This window comes from Homalodisca vitripennis, chromosome 3 (genome assembly GCF_021130785.1).
Source record: "Homalodisca vitripennis isolate AUS2020 chromosome 3, UT_GWSS_2.1, whole genome shotgun sequence".
NCBI lineage: Eukaryota > Metazoa > Arthropoda > Insecta > Hemiptera > Cicadellidae > Homalodisca > Homalodisca vitripennis.
Window position 1 is genome coordinate 119,431,092 of NC_060209.1, and position 27,265 is coordinate 119,458,356.

The following is a 27,265-nucleotide window of genomic DNA, read 5'->3' on the forward strand; positions in this document are numbered from 1 at the left end:
CAAGAACATTTTTATTATTAAAATATTGAAAATTGTTAATTGCTATTTTGTTATTTGCTTGTTTTTAATTGCTTCAATTAAAAAAAAAATTAGCTCTATACAGTTTGCCAAATGTAGGCAAAAAAATCACAGGACAAACCTGTAAATTACTTTCACTAAATACAGTAACACTGCATAACATATGCCTACCTAAAGATCTATCTGTAAAAAAATTAGATTTAATAGCATTATCATCGTAAGAAAGGGAATTAATGTGCATCTTAAAATTTTGACTCTTCCAAGTCTTCTGATTGATTCCAAAATAAAGCCAAATGAGTTAAAACTGATATAAAATCATATTATTATCATCTATTTAATTGTGAAATACCACTAACTAATTTAGTTTCAGTGTTGGTAGTGCATTAGAGTTAGTAAGTCAATGTGAAGTTATCATTTAATAATCAATTTTCTCAATGGGCTGAACATATATTTTGAATCCAGAGGAGTAACTGTCATGTGACAGACTGATACTCGTGATACAATCCAGTTGTTGGGAGGCAAGATGTATAGGAAATTTGATGTTTTATTATAGCATTGTTTTCATTTCTACCTGTTTATGTGCCTTTCCAGTCAATACGGGCACTACTAGAGAAGTCTAGTTTTTCCAAATCGACAAAAGAGATGACAATTGGAAAATGGGCCAGTGTGAAAATTGGGAGTTGGAATTGTAATTATTATAATTTTAATGGTATTGATGGAAGTGGGTTTCTTAGTTCCTGGTCACTGGACTATTAGTAGTAACATTTCTAAGGATAAGTCAACCAGACTAGACATCAGTGAAATTCAATCTATACATCATTGTCATGTCAAGGCCAACTGATGAATGTATGGAGTTTAACCTGTTAAGGAGTACTGACGGCTATAATCGTCAACCTACTAAGGGTCTAATAAAGAAAGCGAAAGTATCATTAATGGACTACAGGGAGTAGAAAACACTTTTCAGTTTTATATTTATTCAAAACACATAAAACATTATAACAGATCAAAATTTATTACCTTATTATTGCTATTGCCTTATAATACTTTTTTGGTTTTAAAATTGTAAATTCTGTATTATTTAAAAGTATGATAAATTTTGATACACAAGTAGATGCAAAGTGCTACTTTACATTTAGTGCACTCATAATCAGTTTCTTTTCTTTTACTCTCACTCTGTGTTGTATTTGAGCACACAAAGTAGCATTTTGATTCATTATTATTATTTTATAAAAATTCTTTTACTAGGAGTTAGCACCGTAAATCAATGATCAATGACTTGCTAGAACCGAGAATAGCATATAAATAAATGGTCTTGGTGAGAGAAAATTGTAGGACATTGGTGGCAAAGCTGTGATTATATGTTATGTCGAACTAGGAGCCAGAGCACCTTCCAGCAATAATTACTTTCAACATTTCACAGACAAAACAGTAGTGAAGAAAGCCACTAGAGAACGTTAACAGCTACCTACAGTACATTATTTTAAAAAGCCCTTGATGGACGGTTAAAACCGTCATTACTTTATTGGGATAAAAAGGCTATAACCAACAGTAATCTTTTGAAACCACTTTCAGCTACTCCTAAACAGGTTAAGAAATGAATAATGTTACGTTAAATAAAGCAAAGTTAATTTTTTTATATACATTATTCTCCTGGTAAAATTACAGTAACGCACTTCTGGCAACAACAGGCTGATCCACCGCAGAAAAAATTTTTTGCATTTTTATTATTTGAACACATATATTCAAACAAAACCTTTACCTATTATACATTGTTGTAAATATTATAAAATTAACTACATATGGCGGTATTAGAAACATTTTTAACCTTATGAAAGAAACTATCTAAAGAAAAATTCATTAGTACAAGGAATATTTGTTTTATTTTTATATTAAAATAACAGGGCATGTCTTGTACAAATAACTGTAAAATATTACAGCAATATGACAGCAAAACAGTAGTTGCAGAAAGTTATAAGTAGTTCCAATGATTGTATAAGATAGAAGTTGGAAGGAATTGTGATGAAAAACGACTAAACCACTGTCAATGAAGAGGTTGATAAAACGTCTCGTATATTACTACTAGATAGCATCGCAAGGCATAAAAACATTCAACGAATGAGGAGAACAGTGTTATCAATAGATATTTCGATTAGAAGGTCCAAAAGTAGCTTTATGATGGCAGCTCAAAGCAGATAGCAATGATTAAGCAATTCCTTTCGAGGCGATGGGTGGTGAAAACCAGGGAGGTGGTTCAGTTGGATATAAAATAAACCCTGAAGAAAATGTACGTGCAGTCACTATACAAGTTTAAAGATATATTTATTTAAACAAAAAAAAGAATAATGTACAGATGACAATTAAAATGTACTTTCAACTCCTGTCCTGCCAGAGCTCAAGTATCATTCATCATAAACACTATAGAACTCAAGTTTTTAAATTTTTGAAGCACTCCCCACACATTGACTACAAGATTTTTGTTCAAAACTAAAGTTTAATTAGATGCTAAGCTACAGTAATCAGGTCATTCATTACATACTTACAAAAATAACTACAAAATAAAGTGAAATAAAACAAATTGCTTGATCAAGGAAAAGTTAGGAACCTGAAAGTGGTTTTGATTTTCAACTCATCCTGTCAGTTGCTGCATATAAAATCTTTAATTCTCTGGGGTCAGCTGGAACTGCTTCTGTGCAACTAATAATGAGTAGTCAAGTAGTGTGCGGAATAGTCTCTGTCCTGGCAAACTGTGGTAATCAACTAGTGTGTGGTACACCTGCTGCCTCGCACTGTAGTGCTCTGTTCGTTATTTATTTATATAAATAACTAATTGAAAATTGCGATTTATTTTTATGGTTTACATAAATGAATTTTTTGGTGTAATTTTTTAGTGTAAATAACTACTTCCATCAGTAATTACTAAAATATGCCACTGAACATTTTATAATCCATATATATTTAAAGTATCTTACCTAACAGTGGCTTTGAAGATGCTTGGCGAAATAGATTAGAGATTTGTAATGAAATGATTACATAGGTAGGTGAATTTGTACAGTCTTATGAAACGGACTGAAAAACATAAAAATTATTCAAGTAAAACATTGGGAAGATTAAACATTTATAAATGATCTAGAGCTATATTCCAAATTTGTAAAACTTTGATAAGTTCACTCTATGTTCAAGAACGTGCTACAGAGAATATGTAAATAACAATATTTAAAAGTAATAGGTGTTTGATAGAAAATCTTTATTCAAATATAGAAAAGTTGAAAAGGTGTATATGCAATAGTAGACTGTGAATTATGAATGAGTATCAGCCCTAGGTGAGAGCTAAGGGTATGTTGATTCATTTTACGTACACCCTCCAATTTCCCAGGAGACAGCAGTTGTGGCTTTGTGTACATTGTAAAGTTTTCGCAGTCATTTATATCTGTTTTATATTTGCATTAATTTTTTAGTTCCAGATAAAATAATATAACATATTATTTGTACAAAATATGCTTATTTTCATTATAATAGATCTATGAACATTAATTATGAAAACTTATTTTGAAGTTAATAAAATTTGAAATATATCTCTTAATAGTATTGTTTAGAGAAAATACTTCCAAAATTTCATTTAAATATTTGAAGTATGGTTGTAACAACTTCATGATATTGTGTGAAAATTTAATCTTTTAACTATTGATAGTAATTATAAAAAAGTTATTTTGATCTAAAAAGTTGATTTTGAATAGTAAGATATTCAAAGAGATTTTAATAAGATAAAAAGCAAAAATGTCATTAGTTTAAAAAATTGTTGACTTTTTAAGAGATTCTGAATACTTCATAAAATAAGGTTGGTAGCAAACTGCAAACCTTTTTTTACTAGGATTGTAAAGTCCCAGAAAATATACGTTATAAATCAATGAGAAAACTATTAAAAAAATAAAATATAGAGAAGATTGGCTTCAGCCAGGTTTGTCTAAATGAATTAAGATCGCAAGTTTCTAATAATCCACATTTTCATGCCACTAGAGTGATCAGTGTCATGTCAGATACTATTTACTATTGCATGTTATAGTCTAGTAAAGTGTATATTCACTTGGGCAGAACAGTTAGCAGAGTATATCAGTATCTGTTAACACATCTACAGTAGTTTCATTGTGCAAGATTGCAGCACTGCATGGTGTTTGAGAGTTTCATAAATATTGTATATTAATAAAAGCTACACACATTGAGTACGAAAACACCTGATTTAATTTTTCTTTGCAATTCATTTTGCACTTATTGCTTGAAATTAATATAGAGTATGAATGATGAAGCTAGGATTCATGAACAGCTCTTTATGTTGTATAATAGAACAGAGATATCCTCAGGCAGCACCGTTCTTAGCAGTCTTTGTGCTTGGTGCCAAATTAACCATAGACACCTCAATCTTTCCCTTTTCTCATTCACCACAGAGCTACCTTTTTTTTTTAAATATTTAACACTGTCTGTAATCCAACGCGAAATATAATATGGGGAACTTCATTTCTTTCTTCAGAATAGAAATAGTTGGAATAGTTAAAACAAAAATAATCATTAGCAGTTTTACATGTTCACTGCGGCATTAAAAATGTACTAACTTCAGTAGTAGTCACATTCACTGTAATCAATGTTTTAATTTAAAACACAGCAAAAATCATTTAGATATAGTAATTAAAAACAATAAAGCAATACTTCAAACCTAGAATTATTATTTTCATCATCTTAAATTCAATACAGGAAATAATTTTAACTAAAATCTAAGTTTTTCAATTCATAACACGTACAAACAATCCTTACACAATTAAATGTTTAAAATATTTTGGTTTCAATGTGGATAGCCATCTTCAGTTATCAAATTCAAGAACTTAATTATGCAAGCTATGTTTTGACATGGTGTGAGCTGAGAAACTTAACATGTTAGTTATGACACAGGTGGTCTAGGCCTAATAATAACTAAGGAAATAGTTTTTGTTTTAACCAATTTACAGACACAACAGATGGTTAGTACAAGCAAGTGTACTCACATGTATGCTGCAGAGATGTGCTCACAATTACAGCTTACTCTGAGGGGTAACATTTTATCAAAATTCAATGTTCTTCATCGTGACTTAAATTTCAAAGTGCAAATAATTTCTTTCTCTGTGTCAAATGAAAAATTGAAAATTAGAATATGTATCTTTAGCACTATTTTAGGAAATTCTTGTTGAAATGTTATTAAATATATGGGGTTTGAGCTAGTCATTAAAGAAATCGTATAAATTTTAAATTCCTAGGACCAATATATTATTTTAATACAGTAGATAACGTCGCTTTAAGTATTAGGAGGTCAAAATAAAGAACATTTAATAAAAATATCATGATATTCTGCTTAGTTATAAACAACTTAATAAAATTACAAACTAATTTTTTAATGTTTGTAGAGGGAAATGTTGGATGATATAGCAGCGAATGAGTGGAAAGGTCTCCTTCTGTTACAATGGTGTAACCCTTTTGTTGTTCCTCTTTCTTCTTCATTGTAATCTTGTATTCATATTTCAGATGATTGAGTTTACTATAATTAACAATTATGGTAAATTACTATATGAAATATGATTCTTTTTAACCTACTACTGGAGGATAATTTAAATGTTAGTTCAGTAATATTTCCATACTCCGTAAAAATCAGCTGTTTTGATACTGTAATTATTTAGAAGTAACACTAGTTATTAGAAATAGGATTCTTTTTTCACCTACTACTGCAGGAATTAAAATATTAGTTTAATAATATTTCCATGCTCCATAAAAATAAGCTGTTTTGATACTGTAATTATTTAGAAGTAACACTAGTTATTAGAAATATGATTCTTTTTTCACCTACTACTGGAGGATAATTTAAATGTTAGTTCAGTAATATTTCCATACTCCATAAAAATCAGCTGTTTTGATAGTGTAATGAGTTTGAAGTAACACTAGTTATTAGAAATATGATTCTTTTTTCACCTACTACTGGAGGATAATTTAAATGTTAGTTCAGTAATATTTCCATACTCCATAAAAATCAGCTGTTTTGATAGTGTAATGAGTTTGAAGTAACACTACTTAACCTAAAGCAAATTGCTGGGACATTAATCAGCTGTTATATATAACTGACCAAGCGATAAATACATAAATACAAATACGGTGTGTGAATTCATTTCTATAAATAATAAAGATAATTTACATATTAAAAATAATAGGTATTTATTTTCTCTCAGTTTTGGACCTAAAGTATTTGTTCTGTGTTTGATGGAATTTCTGGTGTTAACCCAGGAGCACTCACGCTATTAGATTGAATCTAACATATTTTTTGTGTTATATAAAATATTTTTTATTTGTTATGTTATAACACTGAACCCTTAATTTATGCTTCTATGGGTATGTCTGCTGCGTATTGCATCATGTTTAGACAGTAGGTCGCTAGGGTGGGGCGTCATGGTGGGGGGGGGGGCGGACGCTCCTCGCGGGTTATTAGTTTCAACCTAACAGCGCGAGTGATCATGTCAGCCCAGTGTTAAGCACGGGTCACACTAGGCTGATTGTAAGCCGCTGGCTATCAGCGGCTGGCAGTAGCGCCAGCAAGCAGCGGCTGGTAACCCGGTCACATTTCGCTTTTAACTCGCCTGGTTCTAGTTCTAGTCAGCATGTCGTCTGTGGGTCCACGTAAACGAGTAATTAAGCGATTATTAAGGATGTGTGTGAAGGAGCTTTGTGAGAAAATGCTCAACCGCAAGAAGAGACGTTGGTGGAGTAGACCTTGGATTGTGAGAAGAGAAGAATTAGGAGCATCTGCAAGACTTCTCCAAGAGTTACAAGAAGAGGACCCAGAAACATACAGAAATGTTTTACGAATGTCAGCTCCTAAATTCCAAGAATTGCTGGAATTAGTTGAACCGTTGATTAAAAAAACAAAATACCAAGTTCAAACAGGCGCTTCCGTCGCGTAAACTCTTAATCTTCTTTTTCAAGAGTTCAACTGTCGCAGGCATCCCAGCATTCATTACGTTTTCCAACAGTTTATTGTAGGCTGTCTCTTTGACATTCCTATTAAGGTAATCCTGTGATGAAACGTCCCACAAGCACGGATAATTTTGAAGTAAATTAAAAAATTCAATGACCTGCTTCCCCGACCACTTCAACTCAGCCATTTTTACAGTATAAATTAACAGTTACCTACGAAACAGCAGTAACTAAACGAACCCAATGAACAAAACAAAGGATGTAAACACAAAACCACGTGTAGTTTACTCGCCGCTGACACGCTACTGGGGTGGTCAGATTGCACTGCAAGCTGGCGCCAGCTTGTGCGAATGAATCACGTGACCTGCTAGTTGGCGCTACCTGCGACCAAAAGTTGAACATGTCCAACTTCGCCAGCCGCTGACAAATACTCGCCGGCTGGTAGCACCAGCTGCGGGTTCTGTGGTCACATCAAGCTGGTAGTAGCGGCTTCCTTTAATTCGCGGCTGCAATCAGCCTAGTGTGACCCGTGCTTTAGGAGCGATCTAACGGTGCGAGTGATCGCGCAACTGCCAGTTTAAATCCATCAGTTTAGTGATTTTTATTGTTTTTCAGTTTGCTTTTGAGTTATATTTCGTAGACTGTTCTTTTATGACTTTACAATTATTGCAATGAATGAAGACCATGAAAAAGCCGTTCTTAGTTGGTTGGAGGATGTTAGATTCGATCTAACAACGCGAGTTCTTGCGTAACTTCTTGTAGCGCGAGTTCTCGCGGGTTAAACATTATGGCTGTTCTCACCTTGTAAACATGACCACATTAGTATATATTGCCCCTTGTAAAAATAAATTATTACTTACTAGTCATATGTATTGTCCAATATGTACAACAAAGTATTGTTGCCAAGAGTTAAACAAACAAGGTAGCCAGATTTAATTGTTTAGAACACTGTAGGCTACATTTAGTAATACTTTAAAATTAGAGGTAGCCTATTTTTATCATTTAAAGCATGATAAATATTTTTATTTATTGCTTTACATACAATGCCTTACTGAGTGCTTTGTTTTATTTAACGTAAAATATATCCATCTCATATAGAAAAGTTTACATTTATAATTCATAATAAAATATGTAGCACTATTCTCATCATGTTTGCTGCTAAGCACATTGGCATTGACTTCATCCAGGAACTGACAAAGGTGTTGTGGAACAAGGGTGAGTTAGCGTGTTGCCTGAGTAAATAAAATTACACACTCTTGTCTAAAGCAATTATGTTATTTTTTTTAAGGTCTTATTCTTTTACTATTTTATTTTTATCATAACTCATAATTATTTATGAGAGAACTGGCATAAAATTTAACCAACATGCTACAATTTAACCAAGTTTGAAGACATTGGACCAAACTAAGTATCTATCTGTGTTTAGATAGACCTGAAGTGTCTTTGGTTGTTGAAGATGTTTATAAATACTATAGTCCTTGTGGTGTGTGACTCTAGTCTTATAACTTAAATAATATAAACACGCTCATAACATATGTAATAAGACGAAATGAATTTAATAGTTGTTATGGCATGCAATGGAACGCACTCAAAAACTTTATTGAAGGTACTGGAAAAATGAAAGGATTACATATTGAAGACGAAAATTTAATGAACAAGCTAAGCACCACAATGAATAACAATAAAACCCTTGCCACCAAATGCTGAGCTCACAATGAGGCAATGTTTAGTGATATCACTACCAGATGTGGTTGACCCGATATTGTGCCAGCCGCATTGAACATGTTAAACTGAATTTTACATTTACTGCTTTAAATTTTTTATTTTTGAGCTTGTGTTAGATTTGTCTTCTATGTTGTCAGAGTCTACTAATGCTTAACCAACTAGATAATAAAAATTGAACACATCATTTGGAGAACTTAAATCGGTTTTAAATCTTAAAATTTCCAAGAACGTAGAAATACGGATTTTCAGCTACAAGTGGATTTGCACAAAGCTTGGTTTTAAATGCATAATAATCAACTCTTCAAACTCGGATTTGGATTTCATGAAATTGTTATTTGTTAATTATCTAACAAAAGTTTCAAAGTGGTTCACTAAAACACTCAACTATTAAATATACATACTGTACTTCATAAAAACTAAAGATAAGAAGGTTTCTTCTAGATTATACTTCAAAATGAGTTCATCTGTAAAAATTATAACCAACAAAGCATTTATATAGTACAAGGTACAAATGTATTCCCATTGGATAATATTCATCAGAACCGACTCCAGAATTTAATTGTGATCATTGTTGATGTGTATTGTCTTCCGTTGTTACAGTACACATAAGCATTGTTAGCATTTATTGGGTCTGTCATAGTATATATGCAAATAAGTGACAAAAGGCACATGGAAAAACTCTTTTTAATGGTCTGTCAATACCATTGACGATAGGGCAAAGCTGCAAGAGACATAGCCTCCTTAACAACCATTCCAGCTTACTAACACAATTCAAGATACAAGGGATTCATAATCATTGTTGATAAAATTATGAACTGTATAGACCCCTTGAGTATTATCAGTGGTCGTTTGTTTATTTGGGGGCAGGTAATATTCTCTTTTGTGTACTCAAAATGTATTATTTGTAATGGTATAATAATTTAAGATTTTTATATGATTAACAAGTTTGTCAATATCTATACATATCAGAGGATTAAATAAATGTAGGATAATAACACAACAATGAAATTAATTAATATAGTAATAGTATATAGGTTTATGTTTACTGTTGTATATATTATTATATAAATTAATACATTAAAATGTCTTTCAGTGTGTTGTTGTAATATTTTAATTTCTGGTTTTTAGCTTAGTTTGACTACATGTTTAGATTAAAAGTTTAATTGAAACAAAAATGTAAATATGTATATTTTAAATATTTATAAGGGCACTCAATTTTTTATGAAACGTAACTTTATGAAATTCTTCTAATAAATAAAGCTTCTGGGAAACACGCTTTGTTAATTTTATATTAGAGTAGTTAATGTATGTAACAGTAAAGGAAACGCCTAATAATCAATAATTAAATCTTTACCCATCAAGAGTGTATGATTTTTTTGATTAAATTAAAATTGTACTTTATTATGTTATACTATGTGTATGTGTGTGTGTGTGTGTGTGTGTGCACGCATGTTCGTGCTGCTCACACAAGTATGCCAATTTATATGTACGTGTGTCTACATGGATACAAGATACATATAATTAAAAATCTTTCCCAATAAATCCAAGACAGGTATTAAGGAAATTTTATTTTTATTCAATTATTAACTGAGTGTTGATTATGATAATTACTACATTCATGGAATCTTTGTCTTTATGGTGATGAATGTTAATTTGTGAGTTATCTCATATGTAACAATTTATATTCCAGAATAGGTTGTTACATAAATTTTTGTGTTATTTCAGTGTCTATAGGTTTAAGCTTAACTAAAGGAAGGATGGAGAAAAAATAAAACCACATCCACCTTTGATTCTTTGAATTTATTCTATTGAACAAATTAGTATAAATTATGTCATATTCTTCATTTATTTATATGGTAATTTTATATATTTTTAAAGCTATAGTTTACTCTATGTCCTGAATTGGTTACTATATATACTTTTTAGATAAGTAAAAATGGACACCTGGGTAATTAGCATGTAATTTAACAAGTATATTCTGTCAAACACTGAAGTTCTGATGTATTAACCTCTCGGTGGGAGACCTGTCGCTTACTAACATCGGTGACGCGCGCTCTCTCTCTCTCTCTCTGTCTCTGCATGATCCTCGACTCCGCATGGAATGATGGGAGCATGACTGATCAAAGCCTGATCAAATGTATTGTTCCACTTATTTTTAAATGTTTTACCATTTATGCCACACCTACCCTCAGTAGACTTTGATATACACCTGACATGCACAGCTTTGAACCAGAGGCATGATACACTAAGCATTTGACACTGTGATTGTACATAATTAAGGGAAAATCTATTACATTGAATCCAGTTAATAATATGATGTCTCTAATCCATTATCATTGGTTTACATAGAATACAAAGTTGTTTTAGTAATGAACATTTGTTTCAAAACAACATTAATAAACTGTTCTCAGCATTTGAGTAAGTCTGTTCAAATAATGGCTGTTAAAGACCTCCAACTGAATCGGGAAATCCTGTGAATTAAAATTTGATACAATTACAAAATGTAGATATTTCAAATCTTAGACCAAAAACTCAAAAGTTGTTGAATACTATCTATGATTTTGGTCCACCACTTCTTGTAGTAAAAAATAATAAGATTTTTAAAATTTTATTTTTAATTAACTTTATTACTAAAAACAATAAAACCATACAAGCAGTAGTAAATATCTAAAAAATACTTGAAAACATTAATTATACTATCTAGCCTGATGTGTTAAAAGTTTTGTCTTTTAATTGAATGTAAACTTTACAATGAAAAACGTTTAGAAGCCAACACTCATAAGTGTAATAAAAATCTAAGTGATTGTGGTAATAAGTTATGAAGTTGAAGTTTCAAATCTGATCACAGATATTTTGTTAGTTAGCCTATTTATAACTGTTTCATAAGCCATGATAGTTGATAATGGCAGTATAGGTTAATAAATGACATAAAGTTTCATTAATTATTTTAATCAAAATGTATTTACAATGTTTTTGTTTTTACTAATATATGTCAAAACAACAATTAATAATACTGTTTTATTGATTAATTAATTCATTTATAGTTTTATTTACAGTCAAAATCTGATTATTGGCTCCATATCCAAAACATTAATGTTTAAATATAAGCATTAACTGTCTCAAATATTTACTGTCTTAATAATAATGAAATAAGTGTTTAAATATTGTTTTAATAATTTTTGAAACTTATGGAAATAAAATAGGAATATAGAAATGTTATCAAAATCAATTTCTAACTTAATTCTTCATTATCATCTAAAAATACATTTTTGTATAGAAGTATATTTGAAATACATCTTAAAATCTGTTACTTACTTTAATTGGAAACAGTTAAAACTCTTAATTTTATAATAATTATTAAATTCGGTTGGCAATGAAGTATTAAGCATTTATATTTGAACAACTATATATAAGATTATATAATAGTTTTAGGTTATGGTTTTTACTCACACTAACTAAAAACTTTACTTAACATTTCAAACCAAATAAATTTTCATTTTAGGAACACTCCACTTGTAGCATTAAAACTATCATTTATGGTAAAACATTTAGAAATGATTCATGGAACATGTTTTTGTCTTTTGTCAATTCCCTCAGTAATATTTTGGGTTGTCCGTGATAGAACCTGGAGGCACGAGAGAATGTCGGAAACGAGTTCGCCGATCCTCAAAAGAAGCAAGCAGATCAAGAGTCAACTCTCTAGAGGGGAAATCATCAAGAGCTGCTCCTACCCCTCTCTCTTTTCCTGACTATGAGAATGTTACTCTTTCTGAGAAAACCATGAGCAAAGATAGGACTGATATAACAAGAACTCCGACCTCCCAAACTAAAATTAGGCCTGACTCAGACTATTCAAACTTAAACAATAGTGTTGATGATAATAAAATAGATAGAAATTATTCCAATAAGAGCCCTCACAGAAACAAGTCTTCAGAGGATTATGGTCCAGGAGAAAGTTTTGACAGCGGTAATACTTTAGCGGAATCAAGTATTCTTGGGTATGAAGATAGGTTTACAATAAGTAGTAAACACTCAGACAGTGGATATGACACATTACAAACAGGAGGTGTTCTACCAGCAGATCCTGAAGTTAATGACTTGCTTAAATTTCGTTTCGACAAGAGAAAGTCTCCCAATGCTGTAGTTGCATATCCTGTCCATACTAAAACTGGGAAATCTTTTGAAAGTTGGGGTGAGAAAATAGATGAATCAAGACTGATTAAAGAGTTTTCTTACCAGTATATTAAATCAAATAAGAATGATGGAAAAAATTTAGAAGATGACAAAGATAGAAAAAGTTCAAAAGTCCTTCTGACTAAAAGATTTGAAATTCCACCTCAAAATATAGTTCAAAATAGAATTAAAGTTTTTGAAACAACTAAAGAAGATGATCATTCTAATTTGGCACAAAATAAAGAAAATAAATTAAAAATGCAAGAACCTTTGAAAATGTCTTCACCAATTTATCAGCCAAATGAAGCTCACGTTTCTAGCACAAAAATATTAGAAATAAAACGGGAAAGTCCTAGAAAAACAGAGGAGGAAATGTCAAATCTTCGAAGATCTAGAAGAACAAGCCTTCATGGTTTTGCATTAGGAGATGCAATTTCAATGTTGGATGAAGAAGCTAAATATGCAAAACGAGAAAATCTCTCAAATGGGCAAAATCCAAAGTCTGTTAAAGATTTACTTGCTGATTTTGAAAGGAAATCACAACTTGCCCAAGAACAATTAGCAGCTGAAGAAAAAAGCAGTGAAGACAGTCCTGGAAAGCGATGTGTTTTTAGTGATACTGAGACATTGTTATATGATACTTCCAGTGATGTTGAGAATAATCACGAAAGAGAAGTTTTATCTGGGCTTACAAGATCTGAAATGACAGTTAGTGAAGATGATGAAGATAGAGATGAGGAGGTTGCTGCTGTTCTAGGAAGAAAAGATAAATTTGTAAGCTCTTGTAGGGATTTGGGAAGGAAAATAGATTCTAAACAAAGAAATAATAAATCATTCAATAGTAGTGCAGATCAAAATGAAATAGAAAAAAATGTAACTCCAGGATATATGCGACTTAGTATGACAGAGTCAGTAGTAACTTATGAAGATTCTGGATCACATTCAAGTACTCCAAAACTAGAACAAACAAAAATTGATGAACACAAACCAAAACTGTCAAGTAGTCCTGAACAGCATTATATGCCAATGACTCCATCAAAAAAACCTTTTGTAGGACCTATAATTGACGTTTTTGCTCACACTAGAACTAGCTCAATGTCTCAGAGTTTTACTGCTGAAAATGGTGGAGAAGAAAGCTCATATGTTGAAATGACAAATGGAAATATCCAATCACTTTTAGCTCCAGATTCTGGCCAAGAACAGGTTTCATCAAGTGTTCTTACAGACACACAAAATTATTGTGAAATAAGAACTGAAAAGGATTCTGTTCATTATGAATTTCTTTATAAAGCTAGTACATCTGTGGAGCCTTTATACATGGAGGTTAGCCCTCTCTTAGAAGGAGACAACAATGATGGAAAAAACCATTCATTCAAAGAAAATTCTACTTGTCCACAAAGGGAAGAGACTGAAGGAGCTGAACAACCTCCTACACCTCCTAGAACAGCACTACCTGATATTTTAAACCCTTCCTTGAATGGTAACCAAAAACAATCATCTATAAAATCAGACAGTTCTGATGCAGATGATGAAGCATCCAAAGATTTAGATTCTTTAGATGCTCCTCGGCATCCACGATTTAGCCTCTCTGATACATTTAGACCTGCTTCATATTATCTGGGGGCTAGCATTGGTGAGAGAACACTAATTGGTATGACTGCAGAACATCCAGATTCTTCAGACAGTGACTTAGTATCGCCTCCTCCAATTCCCACAAGCCCTCCTCCTCTTGATGATTTGGAAACAAGTTTAGAATCAGCAGTTGACGTTAAAAAATTATCTCCTGTACAGATAAAAAGTGATTCATGCAAAATTGACATTGAAGGTAAAGATAATAGCAGAAGGCTTTGGAATCCTACTCCTCTTTTAGGAAAAGATGTAAGAAGCTTACAGGAGCGAATGGAAAGTCTAAATTTATCCCCAATTCTTGACGATAATTTAAGTTCTGAGACAGACTCGGTAGACTCAAGCAAACGAGACCGATTGCTGAAGAGAAGACCTGTTTCTGCTGACATTCTTAACAGTTTACAAGATCCTGGTTTCCTCCATTGTTCATCCCTAAATGGAAGACAGTCAGGAGGAAGTGATTTGGACTCAGTAGGAAGTAGAAATGGACTCGCAATGGACTTGGAGGAAGGAGAAGGAATTGATTTTGACCATTACTTAGAAGATTTACAAAACAATAGTCAGTTGGCTCCGAAATTACCTGTGAAAGACATTAAGTATGACTGTTATAAATCACATGAAAATCAAAAATATGATTCCCAAAATACACCATCAACAATAGTGATGCCAGAATCCATTTCTTACACTCCTGATGGATCAAGTTCAAATAACCAAGAGTACAGAACTAAGTACAAACAACCATACCCTTATCCATCTCCCCTAAATCGAAATGATGAGGTGCATTATGAGAATCTCCAGGGTCTGTTCCCTCCTCCGCCATCTGCTGAGTATCTTCAAGAGTTATCATCTGAGAATGATACAACAATAAGGTATTCTAGCCCAGAAGGTGGCCTTCCAAGATCTTCTCCAGTAAGAATAGTTGAAGGCCAAGCAAACAGAGAAATAAATTTACAAGCAGGTGCGCCCTATTATTATTCTGATTTACTTAAAGCAGAGCAAGCAAATCAAGCAAGCAACAGAATGTCAAACATATCTAGATCAGTTAGAATGCAACAACTAAACAATCAAAGAGAGGACAATAATCTAACAGAAGTAAATTTTCTCAATAAAAGAAATGATATAGGTAGAAGAGTAAATGCTATTCATCAGCTTCTACCAGGACAAGTGATAGACAGAGATGATGCAGCAAAGCTTGCTGAGGAACTGAGAACAACTTCAGTCCATTTTCTGGGTACAGCTGACAAGATTGGTCATGTAGATGAAAGAAATTTGTATGAAGCGGATACTTTACAGAGAAGAAAAGCTGTAGCTATGATAGAGCAAAGGTATCGATCTCAAACTCCTGATTTGAGAAGTAGTGCAAGAAATCTGTATCCTCATGGTATTCGTGATAAGAATGAAATTATACATGGTCAAGAAAGACAACCAAGAAGAAGATCTAGATCTTTGGAAGGTCTCCTTGACGAACCAGAGTTTCTAGAACCAGAACCACGACAAAACCGAGTTTCTCCAGGAAGTGCAATATCAAGACTTCTTCAAACTACTCAACCTCAGCCTCAAAGCTGCAGAAGTCCTGTTCCAACAATACCAACAACAAATGCTCTAAGATCATCAAGGTCTAGGGCTCCTCCCCCTCCTCCTGATGTATGGGAAGAGGATTCTCTCTGGAGAGAGAGTTTGAGAAGGGTCAGCATTAGACATACACGATCTCTAGATAATCTAGACAGAGATTCACCAAGAGAGGTTACTCCAACAGAAAATAGAAAAGTAAGTCGTGAAGTAACTTATGTAAATGACAGTGTAACACTGCGATCAAGATCAAATCACCGAGAATATGAAGAGGATTACAGAGAGGGACGTTTAATCAGACAAGTACGAGCACCAGTAGAGCCTGAGGTCGACGATGGGGTTCATTACGAGCGATTGGTGCCACGTGATTCTGAAATTCTTGACAGGACAAGAAGAGGTCAAACCTACATTGAAGGCTATGTGTGGGACGAGGAACGAGAAATGTTTCATCGTGGAGAAAAGTCGAACATGCCTATTCGTGATCCTCCAAGGAAACCGTCTCAGCCTTTTTTAGAAGTAGGCCTGTACCCAACACGTCCTCCTTCATTCGAAATCGATCGAGAGAAGTTACGCCAGTGGGACCTCATGTCGAGTGCTCCAGCAGGCATGTTGGGCGCTGGTGGGGGAGGGGGAGGGGGGCTGAGGCGAGGGGCAGAGAGTGCGCCACTAGTCAACCTAGCAGACAACACGCCTCCCAGTTCACCAGGTCAGTAGCATTATTTATTCTTTTTTTTCTAAATGCTATTTAATATAGTTAATGATTGGTTCAAAAATTAAGTCAATACTTAAATCTGAACTATAGCATCTAGTTGAAGCACTGGGTGGATCGATGCTTCTAGGTGTCGAAACAAGGCAACTCAAGCAAGGATTCTCTCCCGTTAGGGGGCTATTTGATATGGTTCAAATAATCTATTGATAATTAAATATATTGATGTTAACTTTTGTGGAGTATGGAGTTTTTATAGTAACAGCAAACAATCACTAGCTATAATGCATTAAATAATCATCAGCAGTGGCTATTACAAACAATTGCAAGAACAAATTTGTCAACATGAATTTCATTGGAACCTATCTAAAGCATATAGAGCCTTATTCATGAATATATTTATAATAATACATTATTGTTACTAGTCACTAAACTTATAATATATCTAAATCTAAGGAGTTTGTTCAGTAAACAAGACCCTATTTTTCTTTACTTTTTGATTATATGAACTTTCAATATAGCATATTCTAGTAATGTACTTCAGTTGTACTAATTATAAATAGTCAATAGAAATTCATAATTCTAACAATTCAAATGGTTGTTTTTTTTATCTAGTTTGTTAGTGATAGTACACAATTTGTTTTCTCTCCCTTAATACTTGGCCCGTGAGAGTTATGAACATGAAGATTTATTTTTATTATTCACTAAAGAAAACTCCGATATAAATTTATTGGTTATCTACATTTAGGCCTTATTTTAAACTTTAGTGAAACTTTTTCAAATAATATTTTACAGTTACAGTAATGACAAATTGTAGTTTATATAACATATTGGCTAGTTAAACTAATCTATATAATTTATTATTTAAAAAAAACAAAACGCTTAAAAAGTCCTTCTAAATCATGCTTAAATTACAAAACAGATTCAATAAGTAGTAATTTTTTAAGATAAGTAAAATTTCTGAATTTTTTATTGCAATAAAGTATTTTTTAAGCACAGCTGATCTTTATTGAAAGTTAGAAGGAAGTTGTATGTATCAGAATAGGTTACACTTTATTTTAAAACCAATTAGAGATATAACATTTTTGGGACATGTTCCAAAGACAAAGCTATTAAAGTTTATTTTAACGTAAATAACTTGATTTTTGTGTATTTCAATATATTTTTATACATGAAAATTAATATGTATGTCAAGTTAATTTGCTTACATTTCGACTTTGATAAAATTAATATTATTTACTTGAAGAACACTGAAAGCTTCAATATTTACTTATTTTTTTAAAGGATGAACGTAGTAATGTTAAATGGATGAACATAGTTTAAATAACAACTAACTTCTAAATTTAATTAATACTTATTTTGATCACTGGTCTTAAATTCAATTTTTGTGCTAGTCTTTTAAATTACTTTTTATTATTGATCACTTTTATAAAAACTTTGTTTAAAGTATCGTAAGAGTTACTCTCCAAAATGTGTTATATTCTTTTCTATTCTAAATTCTTGAAGATAAAGGATTGTAATAAAACTAAAGTGTTCAATTATTAACAATTTTGTCTTTTAAAGCTGCTATAAAAATAGCTCTGAATCTGTCCTGACCTTTGTTGATGTAATACAATATTTCCTTGTTAAGACATCCTGTTCATATCATGTTGTACTATCTGCACTGTATGGTTATAGTACATGGTTCAAAGTTTCATAAGCTATGCATTTAATGATGTTAATCAGATAAATAAATTAACTATAAATAACTCCTTTACTCATGAATAGATTTTTCTGATTAAGATGTCAATTAAATGCCTTTGACTGTTAGTTGTAGATGTAATTCTGAAGGGGCATGATTCATTCAATTTTTTTTGTCTTCTCCATAGTTTTAACATAGGGAGCAGTTTTATTTTAATTGCATTCCAAAAAAGGTGTTCATTCAGTGACATAGTGATAAACTAAAACGGAATATGTTTTTAAATGAAACGTTGTTATAAACTATCCTTTCCACAATATTTTACAAGTAAACAGTGAAAATTTATTTTGGTATGATTGTAATGTTTGTTGGAACTTAAACCTGTAATCAGTTTTTAAGGATTTATAAAATATAAAGATTCTGATGATTAGAAATATTAATGAAGAATACACAAGATAGAAGGTTACTAAGAAACCTGTTGAGATTAAAAAGACAACATGGAGGTGTGATTTTAATTGGATAAATTTTTAGAAATTTTGTAAGTAATGATATAAATCTAATTATACATGCCGCTTTTTTTCACACACTATATTTCAATTGTGAAAACAATGTATTTTATAAATATAAAACACACATAGAGTTATAACATACATATTATATAAGGAACCTAGTGTAAACTGAGTACCACATAAATGGATAAAATAAGATTGTTAGTTTTTTAAACAGAATTTGTTGGCATATACTCTGTTTTTTTCGTACCTCGTCAAGCAAATATACAAAGAAAAGCTTGTATAACATTCATAAACTATATAAACTTAAGTTTCCATCGTACAGACACCGTAAAAGGAGACCTTTCACCAATCTTTTGGTAATTAGCTATTTGTTAAATTGTTACCATTCTTGTAGTTTAAATATTAACTAGTTAAAAAATTCGTTTTTGTGTTACATACCTAAAACTTATACTTGTGTTAATTAAAATACTTAAATTTAACTATATAAAGTAATTTATTTGTCTTATTTAAAAAAATAAAATTATAATTTCTAATCAAGACTTGAAATGCTAGGTTTAAATACTAGATTTCAAGCATAAGGTTCACTAGTATGAAATATTTCTTAATCGTTATAAGACTATTAAACAGATACAACACTCTTAAATTATTGATTTGTTTTTAGTTTTAACTTTGAGATTATACATTTTTATAGCTATTTCATTTATTCGTGTTTTATATTTTTTTATGATTTGTGGTTGATAAAAGTAACTTAATTATGTATTCAGTTCTAAAGCCGTATTGCAGTTTGGTTTTTTACAGTATTTTTATTATTTTGTAGATTTAAAAATTATATTTGTTTGTTGCATTGAGACTGAAAAGTCCTTAGAGACAAGCATGAATCTTATTTTATGAAAAATTACAAGAAATACTTGGATTTAAAATTAAGTTCTTTACAAATTTACTATATTTTTAGGTTCTGTTTGGTAACTAAAGTCTAGGATTTAAGATGTTCATTTTTATACATTATTATAGTTATGAAGTTTTAACTTGTTTGGGCTTGATTTACACCGAGCTAGTGCACGACCCACATGTTTCTCAGTTTTATTACACACCTCTCACTGCTCACTGCTCACTGCTTCACCATTTTTTGTTCTCTTGGTTTAATTAATTATAGAATCTTACTTACTGTAGTTGTGTTTGTACATCAGATCTTTTCTTTCTTTTACGTCTGTGTCTGAACTCTGTGCACAGTACATGTTGGCTTGTATCTAATATAATTATTTGTACTATTATTAATTTTGTATGGTAGACTTGCCCAAGAGTCTTTGTCCATTTTTAAGATACAAATAGGAAGACCACTTTAATTAATTTTGTACGGTACGGTAGACTTGCCCAGAGTCTTTGTCCATTTTTTTTAGATACAAATAGGAACACAACTTTAATAAATTTTTTATAGTAGACTTATCCAGGAATCTGTGTCCAATTTTTTAGGTACAAACAGGAACTTCATTTTAGTAAATTTTTTATAGTAGACTTATCCAGGAATCTGTGTCAAATTTTTTAGGTACAAACAGGAACTTCATTTTAGTAAATTTTTTATAGTAGACTTATCCAGGAATCTGTGTCCAATTTTTTAGGTACAAACAGGAACTTCATTTTAGTAAATTTTTTATAGTAGACTTATCCAGGAATCTGTGTCCAATTTTTTAGGTACAAACAGGAACTTCATTTTAGTAAATTTTTTATAGTAGACTTATCCAGGAATCTGTGTCCAATTTTTTAGGTACAAACAGGAACTTCATTTTAGTAAATTTTTTATGGTAGACTTACCCAGGAATCTGTGTCCATTTTTAAGATACTAATATGAACACCATATTAATCAATTTAGAGTAAAAAATTAAGGTAACTTGTAAAATACACTATAAAACAGTGTAATACATCATATCTTTTGCTGGATTTTGCAAAGTTATTTAGATTTTTTTATCAAGAGTTTGATTTAATATTTGGTAAATACAAATATTTAGTAAAAATCCACTGGAAGCATTTCCTAGTGAAATATAACGATAACAATGTAACCTAAACCCTCATTATTTTCTCTCCCAGAACATACAGTTCGTCCAGGAGCTGAGAGCAAATTTGCGCTTATAAAACACAACCCAGTTTTTTTATATCCATTGAGGAATTTACCCTAAGAAATAAATGGATCTTCAGTGATGCTAATTTTGGAGGAGGTTGAAATTGGAGTGGATCAAAAGGGTTAAAAATATGAAACAACAATTTTTTCTCAGATCATATTTTTTAATCTTGAACAGACTTAAAAACAACATTCAGGTATTTAAATAAATGTTAGATCAATATCAACTAACTGAATATAGACTAGCTGTTTGGCTAAAAGTGGCAGATTTTCAGTTTCTTTATCTAGTTTTCTGCAATAATATAATTATGATTTACAATGTGTGTTTAAAAAGTAACAAAACATTTTAAGTTTCACTAGTTTGAAGTCTGATTGTAAGATTAGAAAAATTATGTTAGTAATCATGCTCCTGAATGTAATAAAATTTGCAGTAGCAAAGTGTGGGAAATGTTATCAAATGCCTATGGCGAGTCTGCTATGAGTAAATCTAGGGTTTATAAGTTATATAAAAGTTTCAAAGTTGGCCCTGAAGGTATTGAAGATGACAAACACTCCGGACGCCCCACCATATCAAAAACTGATGAAAACGTGAAAGTGGAAGAAATGGTTATGAACAATCAATTATGAACAATCGCCGTATTACGATCATAGAACATCACTGATGATATTGGGATATGAATTGGCTAATGATGATACTTTTTTTAATGTTTTAGATATGAAAAATGTGGCAGCAAAATTTGTTCTAAAATTGTTTAATTTTGAACAAAAACAGTGGCGAATGGAATTTGCACCATAACAATGCGACTGCTCACACTTCGTTTCATGTTCTTGATACTTTTAGCCAAAACCAGTACTGTAACGATGCCTCAGCCTCCATATTCCCAAGACATGGCTCTGTGTGACTTTTTTATTTTAAAAAATAAAGAGAACCTTAAAGGGCTGTCGTTCTACAAGCATAAATGATATTACAAGTGCATCACTGAAAGAGCTAAATTTTTTTCGAAAGACTGGGTTTGAGAAGTCTTTTCTAGGATTGGAAGAAGTGATAGCATAAGTGCATAATGTCTAATGGGCACTGTTTTGAAGGTAACAACATTAAAATAGATGAATCAATAATTTTTTGTTCAAAAATGAAAATTTACTATACTTTTTGAACATACCTTGTATGTATCTAACAATCGGTTGTATGTGTGTTAAAATATATATATGATTTGAAGAAAAAATTCTAACTTAATATTTTTTATCTTTTTGATATCTTACCACCAAAACCAGCAGCACAGCTGATAATTAATTTCTTTATTAGAATAAATTCCCCTTACAATTTAATAAAAAACTTGATGTGCAAAAAATTCAATGCAAATTGAATCATACACTATAGTCTAGCTCCTAGACTAAAACCTAGACTATATATAACCTTATTAAAACCTGAAAAAATAGCATAAACATTTTAGTTGTTGTTCAGAGTTATAGAACATTGCAATTTGATTTTTGGCGTAGAAGTTGAAAATGATCTAAACCTAATAGACAGTCTTATTTTGATAACATTTTGCAAGTACGTATTTATGGCTATCCCAAGAAAATTTGTTCAATTTTCAATACTCTTTACAATTTTTGAAAATATTTGAACACAACAAAATATTTTTATTTCAAAAATCAAATTCTTATCAGAAAAATAGTAAATTCAAGTGGTTTCATGACTTTTGGTAGAATTTGTTTTGATAAGTTTTGCCCAATAAAATAGCACTCTGGAACCAAAACGGTGGATAGATTGACAGTGCGAAGTTAACAGTATTCAGGAATTTTTTTGTAAATTATGCGCCTTTGTAATCTTATAAAAGTAAATCATAACATTTTGTTTTGTAAAATAACTTTTGAAGAGAAATGCATGATTTCTTATAACTTATTCCCAAAACGTAAGTAATAAGAGATACACAGTACCTGTTTTCAATTTAATAGTTCAGTTCATATTAACTCGTTTGCAAATCCGTTTCCAGTTTCATTATGTTTTAAATATAAAGCTAAATTGTCTCATTGACTTACTTCTTTGCAAAAAGGGACTTTTAAAGTGATTTTCTTATAACCAGATAGATTTTATTTAATTATATAAGTTTAGTATTATGGACTATATTGTTTGTTACTATTTTTTTTAATAGTATCATTGTACATTTTCTCTATCAGAATTCAACATAACAAAACAAATTATTATGGACCTTCTTAAAATCATGTTGTTACCTGTCCATCTTGATACCATAACTCTGATAGAAAGGTTTTAGAAGTATCAAAATGTTGGTACATAGCTCTACTCTTTTGATTTTTGGATCGAAAAGTGTAAAGAACCCAAAGCTGAAATTTATTCTACAGCATTTCATTTGTCTTCTAACCATCATGGCAATGGGAAAATATCAAATAAACAAATTCAAGGCTTAAAATGCAATCATGTGGACAATAGTTATGAAATGTAAATTTTTCAAAACACTTGAATGGAGAAACTAAAAGTTTACATTATGAATTTGTTATTAACCACAGTCTTTGGAAAAGGCAAAACTGTTGGTAATTAGACCTCAAAATACATAAAATAACATTTAAATACAAAATAGTAATTAAATAAATACCTAACTGAATGTATTTTAAGGTATATATGTACACCTATGTATGTCGATTAAAAACTACCATAACATAATAAAAACTTTACATTTGTTGTGAGTTGTGATACTCTGTTATAAACAGTGATATGAAATTATTGGATGCCTTACTTTCCGCGCCGTAATGTTAATGTTTATCATTGTAATGTTATAACATGTTTATCATTGGGTACACTATTATTATTGCAAGTTTCTGAACAATCGGTATCAGAAGCATTGTTGTGGCGGGTCTATATGATTGGCCAGCTGGCTAACAATCAGCTGAGACGGCGCATGCGCAGAACCACCTGTGACGGGCGAGACGCGCGCGACTACCGACACCGAAGTCAGCGTCAGACAGTCAGTCGCCGTCGTGTTGTGCGTGCTTTCGTGTTGAGTCGTGACGCGTAAGATCGCACACACCATGGGCGGTAAGATCGGGTTTTTCTGCACTCCCGGCTGCTGGTCAGCCTGTTCCAGAAAGCCCGTTCCATGTGAGTCCTTCCTGCGCTCTCTTGGCCTCTTCTGGTGTCTGCGTCTGTATTGCTTTATTCTTTTAGCTTTTTACACTCTTAAGTTCCATTGTTGAGGCTTTCAGCTCAGTAGTTATTATATCGCTACATTATTGCTTTACAAAACAAGAACAATAGTTCTGTAACAACAGTAGATCTAAAACATTGTGATGCCAAATATAAAAAAGTGCTTAAATTATTGGTTTTGTATTTTAAACGTGCGAGTGCTGTTTTGTGGATGTAATCTAATTGTATTGTTAATATTGGCCAACAAACATAGCTTGTCCACTAAAAATGTAATAGCCACATCAGTGTGCCTTACTTTATTCAATTTTAAATAAAGAACCATTCCATGCGTTTTATTATCTTAGTATTTGATTGGAAATCAATTTTTAGAGATATAAACTGATTGACAGTATATATATATATATATATATATATATATATATATATATATATATATAATATATATATATCTCCTTTGTTGCCATACAACGTTGAATTTGTAAGTTGTTACAAACGTAAGAACTACTTCAAGTAATATTTTATGTTATTATACACAAAGAGTACAGTAACTGTCGTTCGCAAAATAATTGTTGTAATTTAAGCTAAATTTAAATAATTCTATTTAAATTGTCAACATTTGTTTGTCAATCCTCCAGAAATCCAGAAAACATTAGCTTCGTCAGAAATGTATTTCTTTAATTATAAGTAAAAACAGGGTTGCCTAAATAATAAAAACATCTTTAAAATAACTATGTATATTCGATATACACGTACTATTTGTATATACAATGTCTTCAGTCCAACAACCTCAATAGTCAAATGTTACTTATTTATAAACCGTTGCCAGTCCTCTGGCAAGATGATAAACAAAATAAGACGTTACTTTAGAAATGTACAATTACGTCATTGCAGCACACGAATGCTTTGACTGCCAGATCCCACGGAGAATCTGCTGAAATAATGATGCCCGCTCTGCTCGGCACCCTCGCGATTCCACCCCTGTGCGGTATTGCCGGTTGCTCCCCTAGCCGCGCCACGCCGCTCCCTACTCCCCCTAGCCGTATATCCCGTTAGAGTAGATTCCCTCATTCAAATCAGTTTAAATTGCATGCAATATATATTAATTTCCAGAAACACGTTGATGCCTTTTGTTTTTCCCAATATTTACAACGCAGATCGTCTGTAATGTTACCTAACTATGATTACACGTAATAAATTATGGTTTACGTGATTATATGTCTGAAAAAATAACGCGACAGCGACTCGTGTGATATTTAAAATATTGTTAAAAAAGTTGGTGCGTCCTAGTAGCACTCAAAAGCTTAATTTTACTTGATTTTGAAAAATGTACGCTTGCTGTAAGTTCTGTCTTATCGTTCGAAAATACTTGTTTGCAGTGATAGTGAGTGTTATGATCGTTCTAAAACACATACATCATTCTTATAAATACCTGTTACCCATTCTTCATAAATGCAATAAAATGATAGTGATGTGTTATCTTTATTCTGCAACGCGCGTGTCAATGACGCAGTATGAGCCTTAAGTCTAGGTGGACGTAGATATTCTCGACTTGGCGACGATAAAAGAAAGGAAAGGGAAACGAGTAAATGGGCTGTGTTTATTGTCAAGCCCGCCCACAGTGGGTGCTATACTGTCCACTGTTGCTATTGTAAGGCCTCGGTGACATTGTGACTCCGGAGGGCGGAGTCTGTTGGTACACTCGGGAAATCTCCCCGAACTGACAGGTGTCATAATCTTTCCGTTCTCGTAAAGATAAAATTTGTTGAAAATCTACGAACTATTCTTAATGTTGTAACAATAATATATATGATACATTTCGTAAGTTTGACAATGTTACGGTCCGACTCCCATGATGTTGCCAATATCACAGTCTTTGTTTGGATTTTTAGTTTTCGATGTATAACTTTTAATGCACTATTGATGTGAGTATAAAGAAATAAATAACATTTTTCAATGATCCATTGCATTTGCGTAATGAAGTAACCGATTCTGTGTTTAGGTTTGTGGTGTTGATTGGATCTATTTATATTTGACTGAAAATACCTTTACGAAAGATATTTTTGGATGGCTAATGAAAAAATGCTGTGGTTACTACATTTTCCAGACTTGAGAATTGTCCAGTTCACTCTTTGTCAATTCCATTTTGTTGGCACCTCAAAGTAGAACGACCTTGTGTAAGTGCCAAGTCTTGGTCAACTGTACATCTCTGCGGGTCAAATACCGCGACAGTCCACATTGCCGCGGCTGAACCCAAAATATACTACATACGTTGATTTTCTCTTTTCGTATTAAATGTGCACAGTCTAGAGATAATAGTGATCTCTTGTAATATTTATTGCAGTTTTAATATAAAATTAAGACGTTTTGAAAATGTTGTATTTGCTTTCATATAATATTGGTAAATTGTCAAAAATTCTCAGACCTCTTGCGTATTATCGAGGCGAAAATGATTGTTTTTTTAACTTATATTATTAAACATGTTTTAATCATTTTTAAGGCATAGCAGTTTTAAATTAAACTTTAACTAAATGGTAATTTACTTAATTGGCGATCGATCGAATTATTTTATTCTCTAGGTCTAAAATTTACTTTAAGTCCATTATTTTATAAGATTGCCTCCCAAATTTTAGTATAAATATGATCGGTACCTCTGATGATAATTTATATAATAATGTAAATCTGACGTACACGCAATACAATCGACTGCGGTACCGGCGGCGTGCACGTGTTTGCTGACTCGTTGTCTTGGTAGTTGCCGTGTCGCGTCGTGTTTCACTTACTTTTGTCGTTGTTAGTGATTTAGTGATTCCACGGTTCAAGTTTCAGGTTCATCATCACTTAGTTGCCAAAGTTGGCATTTCAATATCTGTTCAATTTCTTGAGGTTATCTGTAATCAGGGGTCTCTTGTGATGACCTTTGTTTACTGTTGAGAACATCATGTGGATTAGACATGACATTTTGTGACACTAGATGATTTTTGAGACATCTTAAGAGTTTTAAACG

The 27,265-nt window shown here is 31.9% G+C and overlaps 1 protein-coding gene across 6 annotated transcripts in view; it reads left to right on the top strand.

The window, feature by feature from the left end:
• Positions 1–27,265, top strand: part of LOC124357421 (pleckstrin homology domain-containing family A member 6) — a 194,270-nt gene that overhangs the window by 113,955 nt on the left and 53,050 nt on the right. For 5 of the 6 annotated variants that reach the window (XR_006921942.1, XM_046809213.1, XM_046809215.1 and 2 more), the window contains one exon: positions 12,347–16,798. The exons of the other annotated variant lie outside the window; for it this stretch is intronic. Coding sequence is in view for 4 of the 5 variants with exons in the window: in XM_046809213.1 (XP_046665169.1) it covers positions 12,347–16,798 (4,452 nt within the window). In the remaining variant the exon portion in view is untranslated. The remainder of the gene's footprint in view (positions 1–12,346; positions 16,799–27,265) is intronic. 6 annotated transcript variants of the gene reach the window in all.